This window comes from Conger conger, chromosome 14 (genome assembly GCF_963514075.1).
Source record: "Conger conger chromosome 14, fConCon1.1, whole genome shotgun sequence".
In the NCBI taxonomy this organism is placed as follows: Eukaryota; Metazoa; Chordata; class Actinopteri; order Anguilliformes; family Congridae; genus Conger; species Conger conger.
In genome coordinates, this window is record NC_083773.1 from 41,084,311 (window position 1) to 41,103,960 (window position 19,650).

Below are 19,650 nucleotides of genomic sequence, written 5' to 3' on the forward strand. Positions count from 1 at the left end.
TAGATGCATGTTGATTAGCTCTCAGCAAGACTAATCTTGAAATGACAGAGAGACAAAATGATTTATTTCTGAGGCTTTCCTGCTTTTTGGAGATCTGCTTGTGGGAAATGACACCTTCACTGTGAACATCAAAAGCCATTTCCAATCACATACTGGACAAAATATTTTGCATGGATTCCCAGTCCGAGGAACACTACGCAGATGCTTTTCTACTTGATGGTTAGTGCAGCCAGAGCAGGAGGTGCTTGTAGGAGCCTGTGGCCACAGCTAGCCAGCATGTGCAAACCTTCCCCCAGTAGAGAAAGGTGAAAATGTTCTCATTTGTACACAAAGAGAATAACTGTACTTTGTGTACATTTGGGAAATTTGATCCTTGAAGAACAAAAATGTACCCACACTGTCACTTTATTTCTGAGAGAGCAGCTGCTTGGGGACTGTGGGAGGACTGGAGGGGCTTGTATGAGCCTGTGGCCACAGCTAGCGAGAATGTGCAAACCTTCCCCCAGTAGAGAAAGGTGACACTACAAAAGATTTACACTCACCGAGCACATTATTAGAAACATTTTTATTTGATTACTCCTACTTGCAATTATCTAATCAGGAAATTGTTTAGCAGCCGTGCAATGCATACAATCATATAGATATGGGTCAGGAGCTTCAGGTAATGCTCACATCAACCATCAGAATGGGGAAAAAAACGTGATCTCAGTGAGTTTGACAACGGACTGATTGTTAACAGCAGTCAGGGTACCATTGGCTATGACATGTAGGTCTGTGCAACCCTCAAGGATATGCCTCACCAGACCATCACTGACCCACAGCCCAACCGGTCATGCTGGATGATGTTACAGGCAGCATAACATTCACCACGACGTCTCCAGACTCTTTCACGACTGCCACATGTGCTCAGTGTGAACCTGCTCTCATCTGTGAAGAGAACAGGACGCCAATGGTGGACCTGCCAGTTCTGGTTGTCTCTCGTGAATGCCAATCGAGCTGCACAGTGCTGGGCTGTGAGCACAGGTCCCACTAGAGGACGTCGGGCCCTCATGCCACCCTCATGGAGTCTGACAGTTTGGTCAGAAACATGCACACCAGTAGCCTGCTGGAGGTCATTTTGTAGTGCTCTGGCAATGCTCCTCCTGTTCCTTCTCGCGCAATGGTGCAGATACTGGTCCTGCTGCTGGGTTGATGCCATTCTATGGCCCTGCCCAGCTCTCCTTGTGTAACAGCCGGTTGCCATACTAGAAGGACTACCTGTGCAACCTGATTGGGCTGCAGGTACTGCCTCATGCTACCAGTAGTGACAAGGACACTAGCAGAACCCAAAACTAGAGAAGAATCAGTCAGGAAGGATAAGGAGAGAGCAATTATCTGTGGCCACCACATAAAAAACCATTACCTTTTTGGGGGTTGTCTTGCTCTTGTATCTCCATTGCACCTGTTGTCACTTTAATTTGCACCAAAGCAGGTGAAATTGATTCACAATCACTCGTGCTTCCTAAATGGACAGATTGATAACTGACTTGGTGTTACACAGTGATGACTAAGTGTTCCCTTAATTGTTTTGAGCAGTGTATATTTATTTTTTTGTCTCCTTTTTTTCTTCTGGCCGGGCAGCGGAATCTCAAACTGCAAGGCCCTGGATCTAGTCCTTGTCCATCAGCGATGTATATTGAATGAAGTTGTGCAACATGTATTTGTTTTGTGACCTTCACCTACTTTTCCAAGATGGCCAGCCAACCAGACTAAAACACATTTTTGCTGAAAACTCGAGAACTATATATCAGATTGGGACAAACAAATTATCAACTTGAAGCTTGACTTGGGCCATATATTTCTTAAATGACAGCTATATAAGTCAGAGGTAAAGTTCAAAGTCATATGTCCAATTGAAAGAGAGGTGCGACAAAAATGTACACTTTTTTGGGATAAAAATAAAATAGCCTATATATATTCATCGTTTGCACTAAAGCTATGCCGTAGCGCAAGTAGGTGAAATGCATACAGCACAGTTATTCAATCTGGCCATGAACTTACTTTCAAGATGGATTTGAACTTCACAGCCTAGCATAATTTAGCCATTTCAGTGTCCCAACATATCTACATATTTACAAGGCATAGTTTTCCTATGGTGAGTTTTCGTAATACTAAAAATATACTACAATTTAAAAAAATACATGAATTGCTGAACTAGATTTTAGATATTATATGTGTGTAAACATTAGCCAACAATAGCAAATTGCTCCTTGGAAAGCAAATGTGAAAGAACCTAATCTGAAGGTAACGTAAGAGAATCAGATTTTTGTATTTGCTGTAGGAACTTTTGCGAGTGTAACGATCACATATCCACCCATAATTGAATATTGGGGATTACAAACCATGCTCTCAAGCAAAATTAAAACAATCAACCCAATACAACATCTAGTAATTGAATAAGGTGAGAATGAACATATTTAAAATGATTCACACAATACACACCCGATATGAGTTAAATGTATTTATTACATGATTAGTGTTACAACAGGAATTGAACAACATTTACAAAGAGGCACTAATGTAGAAAGCAGTAACACATATAGTTCATAAAGATGTGTACATAACATGAAGCCCTTTTGCATGTGCACATTGACAATGTACAGTGCAATGAAAAAGTATTTGCTCCCTTCCTCATTTCCTCCATTACTGCTTGACACACAATATAAAGTTCAGATCTCAAGACAAAAATGTGCAATAGACAAAAGGATACGGAGTAAACGCAAAACATGGTGACATTTTTTTAATTACCATTCATTTATTTACTGAAAAACGTTATGGGGCATTCCTTCAAAAATCAATCACTTTTGGACCTCACCCTTTTAGATTTGAACGATGTTTCAATGCATGTTGACCTATATGAGTGTTCGAATGTGGTTCGGTCCTGAACCAAACATTCAAGAGACAGAAACCCAAAGCTGACCCATATTGGACATATATGCTATGGTTCTCTTATTATCAGAACACTTCCAAAAAAGCTCCAAAATAAATAAATATGCTAATTCATTGCCGTAAACCTTAATTTGGAAATGCATGAACTCACATTCTTTAACATGTTATAGGATAGACACTTATTTACATCTGAAGTCAGAAAACCAAAATGATGAAATAGGCAATATTATTGAGGTATAATGTTAATGCAAACTTTGCCGTCGGCTCTGCCTCTCATCACTCCCTGTTGTAAAGCCTGATGAAACAAGGAGTGGCTACAAACCCCCCCTCATGGGGATCTTGAGAAGCAGAGCCCACTGGTGGATGCGGGGGTGGTGGTGGGAGCGCAACAATTTTGACGGCATGAATTAGGAAGACCAGGATAATTCCAGCAAAAGCAGCAAGTGAACGTGGCAATAGCATGAAATATGGGCAAAGGCAGCATTCCAGAGAAAGCAGTGCAGCAGAAAGAGCCAGGCAGTGCAATGGCTTTAGAGTGCAGAATGAACCAGGCAGCAGGGCAGCTTTGTATGACTGCATCAGGGCAGATGCAGCAGCAGCTCGCTGGCAGCAGAGCATGACAGTCCCCTCAGTCCGAAGACAGGTAGGCGGGCGACATGGCTCAGGCAGTAAGAGCAGTCGTCTGGTAGTCGGAGGGTTACCGGTTCGATCCCCCACCCGGGCTGTGTCGAAGTGTCCCGGAGCAAGACACCTAACCCCCAAATGCTCCTGACGAGCAGGTCGGCGCCTTGCATGGCAGCCAATTGCCGTTGGTGTGTGAGTGTGTGTATGAATGGGTGAATGAGAAGCATTAATTGTACAGCGCTTTGGATAAAGGCGTTATATAAATCCCAACCATTTACCATTTATGCAGGTTAGGGACTACAGATGAAAATGGCACATTTACATTGATGTGGAAACAGAAAATGTTGATTAATATACACTGTCCGTGATGAATAAAATGTATAAAAAAATAAAGACATGGCAAATCATCAGTTTTCGTAAACGAATACCATCCCATTTTTTAAACGGGTAATCGTGTAACCGATAGTGCTTATAACCGCTAGGGTTCATTTTTTTTCTTTTTTTAACTGTACTGACAAATTTAATTGCATTTTCAAAATTTTAAAGTTAAATGTCAACATTGTAAGTCAGACAATAGCCTAATTGCCAAATTAAAGATTTACATTTACATTGACATGGTGCAGTATAACCTAGTTACACCAGTCTGTCGGCTAGTTAAATCCCAGTGGTTTCGTCCAGGCATGCATCACGTGTCATTTCAGGCTGCTAAGGGGACTACCCCACTTTAGATACAATCCTTAATCACTCCCTCCTCCCCAGCAAGACCACTCCAGTCTGCACCTGGTGGTTGAGCTGCACGTTCACGCCTGTTTTCCGTTCCGGTTCCTCAGTGGTGGAATGACTTGCCTACCACTGTCAGGACAGCAGAATCCCTCCCCCTATTTCGATGCAGGCTAAAAACACACCTTTTCAAATTGTACCTTAGTCCTCCCTTCTCTTCCCTATGGCTTATGGCTTCCCTATGGCTTCTGCCTGACAGATTTGCATGAAATTGTAAATATGATGCTGTTAAGAATTTACAGACGGGGTTGTGCACTCCATTGGGAGAAATATTTGCCTGATATAATATGAATACTGAGTCTACTTTACCATAGGCGACTGGTCTAATGATTTTATATATATGCCAATACAGGTCTCTACAATTTGATATATTTTTATGAAACAGTAATCTTTGCCAATGCATTTTATATGGCACGGGACAATCTTGGTTGTGAGATTAACTTTTTCGCTGAAAGCAGGGAATCTTCGCTTTCAATATCCAATGGATAAATAGCCCAATTGCTTTACTTATTTTCATCTAGGTACTGCACAGTGGAAAGTTATGTTCAGTTTCCTGGTAGTTTTAATTTGCATGTCAGCAAATAAACACAGATGAGAAAATGCCATACAATAAGACATAAGTGGAACCAACAGCTACATATTTAAAACACATAGCAATTATTTGATAACTATAGGAGTGCAGCATTCAATTCCCTGCGGTGTTGCAATCTTAACCCCCAGAAATGGCCACAGATTGATTGCTACTATGGCAATATTGCTCAAACCACAATAATACGGCTGGTAGTGATGGCGCATTTATTTTAAATTGAGCTTAACATTTCAGCTTCAGAAAAAAATATTGGTTAGCAATTTCTTATAAACATTTATTCATCTGGTTGAATTGTCAGGAGTATAAATATCTTGCATTAAAGACCTGCATGAATCATCTTGTGGCGATTTAAATTAGATATTCTGGAATAGCACTTCCCACACAAAGAACATTTGTAAGGCTTCTCACCTGTATGAGTTCTCTGGTGGATATTTAAATATGCTTTTGTGGAAAAGTACTTTCCACAAAGAATACAATTGTAGGGCTTCTCACCTGAATGAATTTTCTTGTGGTAATTTAAATTAGATTGTGTGGAAAAGTACTTTCCACAAAGAATACAATTGTAGGGCTTCTCACCTGTATGAGTTCTCTGGTGGATATTTAAATAACCTTTTGTGGAAAAGTACTTTCCACAAAGAATACAACTGTAGGGCTTCACATCTGTATGAGTACTCTGGTGGATATTTAAATGACTTTTTCTGGAAAAGTACTTGCCACACAGAGTACAACTGTAGGGCTTCTCACCTGTATGAGTTCTCTGGTGGTAATTTAAATTACTTTTTGTGGAAAAGCACTTTCCACACAGAGAACAACTGTAGGGCTTCTCACCTGTATGAGTTCTCTGGTGGACATGTAAATAACCTTTTGTGGAAAAGTACTTTCCACAAAGAATACAATTGTAGGGCTTCTCACCTGTATGAGTACTCTGGTGGACATTTAAATTTCTTTTTGTAGAAAAGGACTTCCCACACTGAGAACATTTGTGGGTTTTTTCATCTGTATGAATTATCAAATGCCTATTTAAAGCAGATTTGAAATTATAACACTTCGCACACCATGTACATTTGTATGGCTTTTCATCAGTATTAATTTGACGTTTACTTTTGTTAATTGCCTCCTTTTGACAGGATTTCAAAAGGCTTGGGATTTTACTTGAATAGGTTATCATGGGTTCAGTTCTGTCATTCGTTCCCTGGCAATTAATACGCTTGTTTCTGCCATTTCTACTTTTCCGCATAATTCTGGTCTGACTATTCTCACCGTTTATGTGACAGTGGTGATTTAAATCTCCACATTGGGTCAGTGGATCGTGCATTTCCTCCTTTTTACAGTTTTGGTTTGGTTCTCCTGCACATTGCGATAGTTCAGTCTGGTCTTTGTGATCAACTGCAGCTCCATTCATCATAGTATTCATGAGATCACTCACTAAACTTTCACTGGATTCACAGGTCAATTCATCAGATTTCAAATTAACACATTTAATATTCTCCAAGTCACTGATGTGTTCTGCCTTAAGGTATCCTCCATCATCAGTCTCGGTTTTTATTTGGTCAGGATGCAGATGGGTTACATATCCCAGCTCTGCACTGTCTAGTGTCTCTTTCTTAATAAGGTCCCCAGGGTGGGTGAAGCCTAGATCAGTTTCTGTTTTAATCAGTGATGTGTGTGTATGGTGTACATCACTGACCCCGCTGTGTAATGTAACACACACTGGCTCCAGAGTGTTGAGTCCTGCTGCAGCACACGTCTCTGACTCTGCCATGTGGACCAGTCCACCGAGTTCCTCTTCTTTCAGTCTGATCCTGTGCTGCTCAGTGAGCTCTGGTAGTGTTGTCTCAGTGTCCTGTCTCAGAATGACTCCTGTCTGCATCATACTGCTGCTCACAGGTGTGCAGATGTTCAGCTCCTGGAGAGAAACAGGGGAATGGTTTTAACCTTAATCACATGGGTCCTACTGCAACAGCTGACACATTATTTTCACTCTGCAGTCCTGCAGATACCTGACTGACCACAGGGTGCGCTCTGGCATTTTGAGGTAGTGGTAACCCTAACTCAAAATGCCAGAGCGCACCCTGTGGTCAATTTAAAAATACAGTTTTAGCTTCAACTGTGAACACTGAAAGAAAGCCATTTCTGAAGGGCCTCAGAACAGGAAGAATGGGCTGGCCATGGCAAAAGGGCAGAACACTGGTCTCCATGACATTCATGGTGGAATCAGTGTGCACCAGCAGCATCTTCAGAAACCCTGTGGACATTCTCTGTGGATTTTGAGGCTGCTGTACATGGGTTATTCCCTGCAAAATCAACCAGACGTGTGGGAGTTGACCGCTCCAATTTTGCTCTAACTTTGTGTAAATGTTCTTTATACACTCCCCAAGCACTATATTACATATTGATTACACTTTATTTTCAGACTTCTTCTGCAGTAGCCTATCCACTTATGATGCGTTGTGTGTTCAGAGCTGCTCTTAGGCATACCGCGTGAATCATCTTGTGGCAATTTAAATGAGATTTTCTGGAAGAGCAGTTCCCACAATGAGAACATTTGTATGGCTTTTCACCTGTGAATTTTCTGGTGTGTTAAATTAGATTTTTTAGAACAACTTAGGACATATCACCTTTTTTATCAGACCATCCAATTTTTAGGTGAGCAAAAGTATTGGAACATGTGTCCCAGATGTGTCCTGTTAGATTGATTGGTTACAAAGTAAATAGTTCTGCAGTATGAAGACTCCACACGAAGACCAGAGAGCTGTCTTTAGGAGAAAAGCAAGCCATTTTGAAGCTTAGAAAAGGGGGAAATCAATCGCAGCCATTGCACAAGCATTGGGGATAGCTTGTACAACAACTTGGAATGTGCTGAAAAAGAAAGACGCTGCTGGTGTACTGAGCAACAGACATGAAACAGGTCGACCAAGGAAAACAACAGCAGTTGATGACAAAAACTTTGTGAGAGCTGTGAAGAAAAACCCCAAAACATCAGTCAGTGACATCAAAAACAATCTCCACAGGGCAGGGGTGAGGTTCTCAATCAACTGTTCGAAGAAGACTTAGAGAGCAGCAATATAGAAGCTATACCACAAGAATCAGAAGTCGAGATTAGAATTTGCAAAGAAGTACAGCAATGTAACTCATGATGGTAGCAGCAGGATGAATTCAGAAATCTACAAGAATGGTAAATGGCAGGCATTTATATAGCGCCTTTATCCAAAGCGCTGTACAATTGATGCTTCTCCATTCACCCATTCATACACACACTCACACACCGACGGCGATTGGCTGCCATGCAAGGCCCCGACCAGCTTGTCAGGAGCATTTTGGGGTTAGGTGTCTTGCTCAGGGACACTTCGACACAGCCCGGGCGGGGGATCGAACCGGCAACCCTCCGACTGCCAGACGACTGCTCTTACTGCCTGAGCCATGTCGCCATGTCTGTCTGCCAACTTATGGAGAAACGCATCCAAACTAATTGGGAGAAAGACAATGACCCAAAGCATACTGCCAACACAACAAAGGACTTCAATTAGGTGAAAAAACTGGAAGGTTTTAGACTGGCCCAGTCAATCCCCAGACCTTGAGAAAATTGAGCATACATTTCACCTCCTGAAGAGGAGATTGAAGGGAAAAACACCCCAAAACAAAGAACATCTCAAAGCCTGGACAAGCATCACAAAAAGAATGCAACAGTTTGGTGATGTAAATGGGTTGCAGGCTTTGTAAGCAAGGGATATACTACCAAATATTAAGTGTGATTAACTTTCATTTACTTAAATACTCTGTGTTCCAATACTTTTGATAACCTAAACATTGGGTTGTCTGATACCAAAGGTGCTATGTTCTAAGTAGTTTAACAAACCTAGGTTTATACCAGGAAATAAAAGCTGAAATTCTGAACTGGTATCGTGTTCATCTTTTGCAAAAACAAAGAAATTGACCTTGCTGTTCCAATACTTTTGGAGGAGACTGTAAGTGTAAAATAAAGAACAGGACATGTACCAAGGATAAAAAAATATTTTGTTGGGTCTGGGCAGAAAATGACCAAAAAGTGTTAGATGTTCAACCAAGTAGATGGTAAGGTAGAAAGTTTCTAAAGAAAGAAATTTACCTGCACCCTACAGCAGCAGTTTAGAATGACAGCCTTCTGAGGGCTGGGGCACATCGGAAAACGTTTTGGTTTCTTTGTTGAACGATGCGTTTCCTCCCAATGACGTGCAACGTTTTGCAACAGGCTTTGAGATAGGTTTGCTCCACTTAAGTCCATGTTCTCACACACTCTATGGTTTGCTCCCATTTGGTGGGTGTGTCAGGGATGTAGCCTTAATCAATCATCAGGGGCCTCATTTATAACCATTGCGTACACAAAAAAAGGGCTTGAAATGTGCATACACCACTTTCTAAGCATAAATTGGGATAAAAATAAATAAATTGAAAAAACTTGATTGCTGCACATTTACAGAAACTTTGACCCATGTGTACGCACATTATGGAGGCAGAGGGAAATAGCAACTCTGCAGACAAAGTAGTGAAACTTTATTAGGAAGATTTTTACTTTATTACACCTCGTTATTCATGCAATTTTCTAATCAACCAATTGTGTGGTCACAAAGTTGACAGGAAGGTGACAGTAATGCAAATAACCAGATATTACAACAGTGGTATGCAGAAGAGCATCTTTGACAATTTAATTACATTTTCTAACTTTATTTTGGGCCATCTTAATAGTTAATAACACTGAAAGTGAGATAATAGCCAAATTGTCAAATGAAAGATTTAAATTTACATTGACATTGTGCAGTGTAACCTCGCATTTACAGCAGTCTGTAGGCTAGTTAAGTCCCTGTAGTTTACATCCAGGCATACTGGTCGATCGCGTGTCATTTTTAAAAATTAATCTGTTAGAATAAAAATTATTTATGTATTCATTCCTCTTCCATTAATTAAATTAATGGAATTTTGGCAAACACACTTATCCAGAGCTACGTATAGTTGATTGGACTAAGCAGGAGACAATCATCCCATGGTGCAATGCAAAGTTAAGGGCCTTGTTCAAGGGCCCAATGGCTGTGCGGATCTTATTGTGGCTACACCAGGGATGAAACCACCGACCTTGCGGGCTCCAGTCATTTATCTTATCATAGGCGACTGGTCTAATGATTTAAAATTAAAGCCAATTTCACATATTTTTATGTAACAGTAAACTTTGCCAATGCATTTTATATGGCATGGGACTAATACGGTTGGTGGTGAATGCACATTTATTTTAAACCAAGCTTACCATTTCAGCTTCAGAAAAAATATTTGGTCATAGGTTAGCAAATAAACGTTTAAATGAGGACAAATTTGCTTTTGTGTATCAATTCCATCAATGTCCAAATTATATTTCTGATTTATCTTTCTAAATTTTTCTTCTTAGCTTTGTGCTCTGACATTGCCATTAACAGACATAGCCTATATAGGGATTATCAAGTCCATTTCTACGCTTATCAATATAAAGGGCGTTTCTTTAACCATTTATGGGTAATTGTGGGAGTGACCTCGGTGGTGTGTTGGGCTCGTGCATGTACAGAAAATTACAAGTTGATTTGGGATTTCTAAAAGGAAATTGCGCACTGGCAGTTATAAAACCATACACAAGGTTTTATAAATGACAATACTTCCATTTCCTAATTTGTACGTACGCAAACATTTCGTAGTTTCATGAGGCCCCGGGTGATTTCTTGCTTTGAAAAAGTACTTTCCACATTGTGTACACATGGAGGGATGCTCCTGTGGATTGGTTTGTTGGTAGAAATTAATACGATTTTGTTAAATAACACAAAAAGACTTGTGAAAAACATCTCCCAACCCAAACTGAATACATTTGCAGGGCTTAGTTAAATGATGTTCACTCAACACATCCTACTCTGTTTATACTACTAGGGATACTAATCTGGTTGAATTGTCAGGAATATAAATATCTAGCAGACCTGCATGAATCATCCTGTGGAAATTTTAATGAGATATTCTGGAAAAGCACTCCACACAAAGAACATTTGTAATTTTTGCTGTATGAATTTTCTGGTGCCAATTTAAAAGCCATTTCCTGGAAAAGTACCTTTCACACAGAGTATAATTGTTGGGCTTCTCATCTGTATGAGTTCTCTGGTGGACTTTTAAATTATGAAACACTAGTGGGGTTTTATACCTGTATGAATTATCAGATGTCTATTTAAACAAGATTTGAAATTAAAACACTTCTCATACCATGTACATTTGTATGGCTTTTCATTGGTATTAATTTGATGTTTACTTCTGTCAATTGCCTCCTTTTGACAGAAATTCAAAGGGTTGGGATTTTACTTGAATCATGGGTTCAGTCCTCTCATTTGTTCCCTGGAAATTAATATGCCAGTAGCTGCCATTTCTACCTTTCTGCACAATTCTGGTTTGACTATTCTCACCATTTATATGACAGTGGTGATTTAAGTCCCCACATTGGGTCAGGGGATCGTGCATTTCTTCCTTCTTACAGTTTGTATTTGGCTCTCCTGCACATTGTGATGGTTCTGTCTTGGCTTTGTGATCACCTGCAGCTCCATTCATCATAGCATTCATGAGATCACCCACTAAACTTTCACTGGATTCACACCTCAAATACTCAATAAATGAAATCCAGAACATGAGCCGCATTGGATATTATCTTTTAAATAAGGGGTGGGTCACTGGCAAGGGGTAATTGAGGTTTGTAAAATCTAGAGGACCATATATTTGCCATTAAGCAGGGAAAAAAACAGAAAATGTGTACCCTGACATTACTTTCAGATTTTCATAATGCTGAAAAGGAAAACAGTTATAGACATTCATAAGTGCTCAATGATGCCAGTTGGATTTTTTTTTCTATTTTTACTCTTTGATGGCTTGCTGCACCAGCACCACTTGGTGTGTAACTTCTAAACTTCTACAACTAAGAACAGCCACATGTGGCGCACAGTTAAGGAACTGGATCTTGAGGCAGGCTTCAGTTCGATGCAGTTGCTCACCGAGGACCAAGGTTTGCGCCCCAGTCCTGCCAAAGCCGAGCACGGCTGGCGCACCAGGGAGAGGCATAATTGGGCCGCCAATCCGAGGTTAAATGCACAATTGGCAAAAAAAAATCTGAAACAAATTCATATATTCCAAAAATACCCGCCAGCAAATTAAGTCAAATTGTATAATTGTAGAAAAAATGATCTAGGCCAAAGTTGGGTTCAGAAAGAAAATGACCAAAAAGTGTTGCATATTCAACCAAGTTGGTCAGGTGGAAAGTGTCTAATCAAAATTCAACTTTATATGCTTCAAAAAGCATATATAATAGGCCTACTTACATACAAAAATGTATCTGATACTGCAAAGCCATAGCATGTTTTGATCAGTTCCAACAGGACCTCAAATTACAGGACCACACAGGATGTAGGAAGCCAGGCTAATTCATTTTTTTAGAATTAGCCTAGTTTATTCATTATTATTATTATTATTATTATTATTATTATTATTATGAAAATGTGACATGCACCACGTTTTGCTATGGTTTCGGTGTTCAATGATACGTTTCCTCCCAATTATGTGCAACATTCGCAACAGGCTTAGAGGTTTGCTCCCATTTGGTGGGTGTGTCAGGAATGTAGCCTCAATCAATCATGAAGTAGGCATCAGATGATTTGTTTCCCACCAAAGAGGGAAGTGGATAATTGATAAAACTGTGTCCAAACAAACAAAGATTATTTTCTGTCAAGCTATCCATTTACATGTTCCACGGACGAATTTAGTGAACAAGCGTCTTACAAAGTGACACCGTTGTAGCCAAGTTTATTGGATGAAGTGAACGCAGGATGACCCAGACCGAAATACCGACAGAAACACGCAAATTCCAGTGGTTACGGGCGGTATTGCAGCTCACTAAGCCTTTGGTGACGAACAGCACATTTAATCAGTCAAGGGAATTCAAAACTACGATTTTACCATGGTGAAGTTACACTATATTCGACAGTAGTTTTCAATTCAACATGTCCCACTGAATGAATTACTGTCCACGGAACGATTTCTTTCTGAGGTGCACAGAAGATAGTATTAATTCCTTCCCGTTCAGGTTTCCAGTGCACATCCTCTGGTGCCAAAATAGCGCCACTGAACATGCGACAAAGCCCCATAGACTAACATGGCAGCCTCCATAAATCGGCTCCTCGCACAATTGAGCAGTTCTCATTCGAATTCATGGAACCAGCAGGCGTAAGCTCTCTCCAGTACTTATATATCCCGGTGGCTGGACCAATCCGAAGTTTTAGAACTCGAAAATGAATTGTACGACGTGCTACAACTTCCAGTCTAGGAGGAAAATACTTACCCTGGTTGGATGATGAATCAATTAATCCTACTCAATCGTTTTTTGATGCAATGGAATTCTTGGCGGTAAAGGCTTCCAATGCACGTTACATCTGTGTTAACCATAAAAAGTCGCCGGAGTTCGACCAGTTGTGTGAGTAGAGCAAGACAGGGGGTCGGAAGCTCGCTCCAATACGAATCAAACTTCCGGAGCAGATTCCATGTGAGCTTCAAAATAAAAGCTAATTTCATGTTTAAAAACGACGACCCCGCCCCCCCCGCCAAATAAAGAAATTAGTCATGAAGCTTTTTATTTTGTTTTGCCAAAATGTAACATTCAAATGTGTGAATGACAACTGAAAATAGTTCAGGAAAAACAAAAATTTAATTTGGTAGACATATGGAGAATGGCAAATCCTAATAACAGCGTCTGCTAAATGCCATGTAATGTATCTGGAATGTAATGTAATGTATCTCACTTGTTTAGTGCAGCCGTAGCAGGCAGCAGCTCTGAGTCTACCTGCCCTAATACGAACTAGCAGCCTTGCAGAGCTAGAGGCTGCCCACACTCTCAGAAATAAATGTAGGAAAAGTGCCTAAAAATTGCTCGTCGCAACTAAATTGTAATCCTAGCCAGCAATGTATAATTAATTTCCAAACAATGTTTTTTGCTTGGAAAATGTGCTCATTTGTACCCAACGAGAACCTTACTGTACTTTCAGTTTACATTTCGGAAATTTGATCCTCGAAGAACAAAAATGTACCCACACTGTTACTGTATTTCTGAGAGAGCAGCTGCTGGGGGACTGTGGGAGGACTGGAGGTGTTTGTAGGAGCCTGTGGCCACAGCTAGTCAGAACCCTCCACCAGTACAGAAAGGTGACCCTAAAAAAGATTTATATGCTGACCAACATTCAGATTAATCCAAAATAACTTTTATATGTTGATTATTATGATGGTCATGCTGAATATGGTGGTGAGTTCCAGTTAATATTAATAATGTTCTCAGAAATGACAATACACATTGGCTAAAATGGATGAAGTATTGCATGTAATGGTGTTATTTGCGATACTTGGTTTTATGATCGTCGACAGAATCAGGACTAGACTGACAGTAATAAATATTAATATCAATTTTGGTAAAAATAAACAACCATTGTAATAAGAAAAAGTACTACAATTCAAACACACATTAATTGCTTAAATAGAACATAGATATTAAATCAATGTGTGTAAACATTAACCAACAATAGCAAACAGCTTCTGAGAAAGCAAATGTGAATGGTAAATGGTTGGCATTTATATAGAGCCTTTATCCAAAGCGCTGTACAATTGATGCTTCTCATTCACCCATTCATACACACACTCACACACCAAGGGCGACTGGCTGCCATGTAAGGTACCAACCAGCTGGTCAAGAGCATTTCCTGCCTCTCACATGTCCACCCACTTTAAGTGTAGCCTTTTACTTTATCTCTAAGAATAAAATTCTACAACAGAAGCCTAATAAGAAATAAAGGCCAGCCTTGAATACAAGCCTGCCCCAAATAAAGGCCTGTGCTTTGTGCAGCCTACATAAATAAAAGACCCCGGAGACAATTTGAGGATTTACGGTAGGTGAGCATGAACATGACTCATACAATACACACCCCATATGAGCTAAATGTATGTATTACATGATTAGTGTTGCAGCAGGAATTAAACTACATTTACAAATGGGTAGTAAAGTAGAAAGCAGTAACACTTATAGTTCATAAAGATATGTACATAGCATGAAATCCTTTTGCATGTGCACATTCACAATATACAGTGCAATGAAAAAGTATTTGCTCCCTTCCTCATTTCCTCCATTACTGCTTGACACACAATATAATTTCGAATTTTAAGACAGAATGTGCAATAGACAAAAGGATACAGAGTAAACAGAAAACATGGGGACATTTTTAAAATTACCATTCTTTTACAGTCATGTGAAGAAATTAGGACACCCTATGGAAAATTGTGTTTTTTAAACATTTTTAGACATATGGATATTTAATATCAATTTTAACAAAACTGAGAGATTCAAGTAATATCACTAAACAAGGAAAACTGAAGAAAATCCTTTTTAAAACTTTCTGTAAAATGCATGGAGGTGGAAGTGTCATGGTTTGGGGATGCTTTGCTGCAGCAGGACCTGGCCAGCTCACCATCATAGAATCTATCATGAATTCTACAGTGTACCAGAGGGTGCTTGAGGAACATGTGAGACCATCTGTAAAAAAATTTAAGCTGAAGTGGAACTGGACCCTGCAACATGACAATGACCCAAAACATACCAGTAAATCCACCAAGGACTGGCTGAAAACTAAGAAGTGGAGAGTCCTGGAATGTCCCAGTCAAAGCCCAGATCTTAATCCCATTGAGATGCTGTGGGGTGACTTGAAACAGGCTGTACATGCAAGAAACCCCTGAAACATCTCACAGGTTAAATAATTCTGCGTTGAGGAGTGGGGCAAACTTTCCTCAGACCGATGTCAGAGACAATGGTAGATGGTTACAAGAAGCGTCTCACTGAAGTTATTTCAGCCAAAGGGGGTAACACTATTATTAGTATTAGGGGGTAGGGTGTCCTAACTTTTTCCTCAGTTAGAATATGCATTTATGTTGATGTCTTTTATAAAACAAGGTTAATTGTTGTTGTTTACCTGCAATTAGATCACTTTCTTTTCCAGAGATAAATAAAAACAAGATTAGACATTGATATGTGATAATTTCTTCATGAATAACTGAATATTTAACGGGGTGTCCTAATAAACTGTATTTACTGAAAACAGTTATGGGCCATTCCATTAGAAATCAATCACTTTCTTACAACACCCTTTTAGATTTGAACGATTTTAATGCATGTTGACCTATATCAGAGTGTTAGAATGTGGTTTGGTCCTGAGCCAACCATTCAAGAGACAGAAACCCAAAGCTGACCCATATTGGATACCCTACCTAAAGACACGTATATCTTCTTCAAAAACAAATACAATGCTATGGTTCTCTTATTATCATTTTACATTGACATTTACATCATCATGAACTTAATCATCTGTCATTTGGTGTCTTCTATCGGTTGAGCAACAGCAGACTTCACACCAGAGTACATGGTGGGTGGGTCAGTATAACACATGAAACCTTAATGTTGCCAAAGATTTTCTTTCACCTGAAATAAGAAGTCACTTTTCCCAGTTAACAATTACATGATTGAAAAACTGAAAATTAACAGTACACAATCACGCTGAAGTCAGTGTAAATGTGTAGTGTAAATCCATGTGAAGTTAAGATTTTAAGTTTATTTTGAAGCCATTGGTCAAGAGCATTGATGCGTCTTTGTTTTAACAATTTTTTGTATTTTGTATTTCAAATACACGATACCTTGTGTAAACTAACATGGAAACTGAGCCAGTGAATGCACAAAAATGTAAATGAAATCGAACATCTCGCCAAAATCTGGATAAGTCGGAAAAAAGGTATATTTCCCAAAATGTTGGTGTATTCCTTTAATGGTGACAGTCTTCACTTTAACCTCATATTCATCATTGCATTTCAAATCCAACACTGCATATTTGTAACAGTTTTCAGGCGATTTCTGAAAAAATACAATTCATCAGGTGTTGTTCTGAATTGGATGAACATTGGAAACACTTAATGAAGTATGACGCCATATAACACTTCACACAATGAGAATTAGACAAGCTTTTTAGCAGTATACGCTTTCTTGGAGTCATAAATAACAAACTTTATTGAAAAACATAGTTGGTATAAAGAGCTTTTCACCTGCACAAATTATCTACCTGGGAAACACCCATATTAATGCACATAGGGTTAGTCCTGAATAAATTATGTGTTATTTTTTGAAGATATAGATCTGACCACTCTGCGGATACTTTTTTGGCTTTTCACCTGGATGAATTCTGTCCTGGGGCCTCATTTATAACCATTGCGTACATACAAAAAATTATTATTATTATTTATTTATTTTTAATCGTGTGTACGCCACTTTCTAAGCATAAATTGGCATTTTTATTTATCTAAAAAAACTTGATGAGGAAAAGTGCGACCATTTACAAACGAAACTTACAGAAACTTTGACTCATGCGTACACACATTATGGAGGCAGAGGGCAACAGCGACTCTGCAGGCAAAGTAGTGAAATAAATAAAATGTAGAATATGTTCTAATGACAATTTCACTCTATTAGGACAATTTGGAAGCCTGCTAATAATATTACTTAAAATCACTGTCAGCGGAAAATCCATGCCAGAGAAATCTTTTTGTTCCCAATAAAACACAAAAGGCATCCCTTGAGGCATCAATTCGTTCACACTGATTGATTCAAAGTGTTAAGCAATTCCACTAATTGTCAAAGGGTTACAATACGGCTGGGTGACGACCGTGTGTAACAATGTGCAATGGCTACTTTAGGATTTTCCGGCCCAAGATGTTGACTGGCTTATGAGCCGATTTTGATTCCTAAGAGCAATTCTCTTGGAATTGTGTGCTGAATTGGGCCCAACATTAGAGTGACCAACCTACAGAAACTGGCCAATACTAGGTCCCTTTACAGATTTTGACCACTCTAGGGTTTCTGGAAACCAACGGATTCCAGAGGGAATTGGTGTAAGGGGAAGAGGGATTTCACAATTCTCATTGAACCTTGTGATGCCATCCATGTGGGATGGCATAACTGGAATGACCCAGCGATACATAAAGTTTCTCTGCACTGCGGGTGAACAGGCCAAAATCAAAGCGCAATTTTCAGCATGTTTCCAAATGTAATCAGTCTGGTCGACTGCACTCATATTGCATTGAGGGCACCACATTAGGTAGGAATGTGAGCAATCGGGGGAGAAGGGCCTTAGTGAGGGAGGTGACCAAGAACCCGATGGTCACTCTATCAGAGCTCCAGCGTTCCTCTGTAGAGAGAGGAGAACCTTCCAGAAGGCCAACCATCTCTGCAGCAATCCACCAATCAGGCCTGTATGGTAGAGTGGCCAGACGGAAGCCACTCCTTAGTAAAAGGCACATGGCAGCCCACCTGGAGTTTGCCAAAAGGCACCTGAAGGACTCTCAGACCATGAGAAACAAAATTCTCTGGTCTGATGAGACAAAGATTGAACTCTTTGGCGTGAATGCCAGGCGTCATGTTTGGAGGAAACCAGGCACCGCTCATCACCTGGCCAATACCATCCCAACAGTGAAGCATGGTGGTGGCAGCATCATGCCGTGGGGATGTTTTTCAGTCGCAGGAACTGGGAGACTAGTCAGGATTGAGGGAAAGATGAATACAGCAATGTACAGAGACATCCTGGATGAAAACCTGCTCCAGAGTGCTCTTGACCTCAGACTGGGGCGACGGTTCATCTTTCAGCAGGACAACAACCCGAAGCACACAGCCAAGATATCAAAGGAGTGGCTTCAGGACAACTCTGTGAATGTCCTTGAGTGGCCCAGCCAGAGCCCAGACTTGAATCCGATTGAACATCTCTGGAGAGATCTGAAAATGGCTGTGCACCGACGCTCCCCATCCAACCTGATGGAGCTTGAGAGGTGCTGCAAAGAGGAATGGGCGAAACTGCCAAAAGATAGGTGTGCCAAGATTGTGGCATCATATTCAAAAAGACTTGAGGCTGTAATTGCTGCCAAAGGTGCATCAACAAAGTATTGAGCAAAGGCTGTGAATACTTATGTACATGTGATTTCTTAGTTGTTTATTTTTAATAAATTTGCTAAAATTTTTTGCTGAAAGCAGGGAATTTTCGCTTTCAATATCCAATGGATAAATAGCCTAAGGATAATGTATTGCTTTATTTATTTTTATATAGATGCCGCATAGTGGAAAGCTATATTCAGTTTGCCGGTCAGTTTGAGTCAACAAATAAAGACGAATGAAAAAATGCCATACAATAAGCCATAAGTGAACCAACAGCTACAGATTTAGAACACACAGAAATTATTTGATAACTATAGTACTGCAGCATTCAATTCCCTGCAGTGTTTGTATTCCAAACACTCTGAAATAGCCACAGATTGGTAGCTAGTTTAGAATCTATACAGGGCACTGCAATATTGCCAGTTAGTAATTTTTTGTAAACATTTACAACTCAGTTTGGTTAACCATTTAAATGAGGACAAATTTGCTTTTGTGAAACAATTCCATCAATGTCCAAATTATCTTTCTTATTTATCTTTCTAAATTTCTCTTCTTTGCTTTGCACTCTGACATTGCCATTAAATGACATTGCATACATTGGGATTAGCAAGGACATTTCTATGATCATCAATATTAATTAAGGGCGTTTCCTTAACCATTTATGGGAAATTGTGGGAGTGAACTAGGCGGTGTGTTGGGCTCGTGCATG

General features: G+C 39.8%; 1 protein-coding gene across 1 annotated transcript; it reads right to left on the reverse strand.

Annotated features, from left to right (window-relative positions):
- Positions 1–2,528: 2,528 nt before the first annotated feature.
- On the reverse strand, positions 2,529–13,400 carry LOC133109795 (oocyte zinc finger protein XlCOF22-like). The gene is made up of 2 exons (XM_061219392.1): positions 13,281–13,400; positions 2,529–6,827 (listed from the first exon to the last, which is right to left on the reverse strand). The coding sequence occupies exon 2, from the start codon at positions 6,792–6,794 to the stop codon at positions 5,238–5,240; it is 1,557 nt and encodes a 518-aa protein (XP_061075376.1). The 5' UTR covers positions 6,795–6,827; positions 13,281–13,400; the 3' UTR covers positions 2,529–5,237.
- Positions 13,401–19,650: the final 6,250 nt, after the last annotated feature.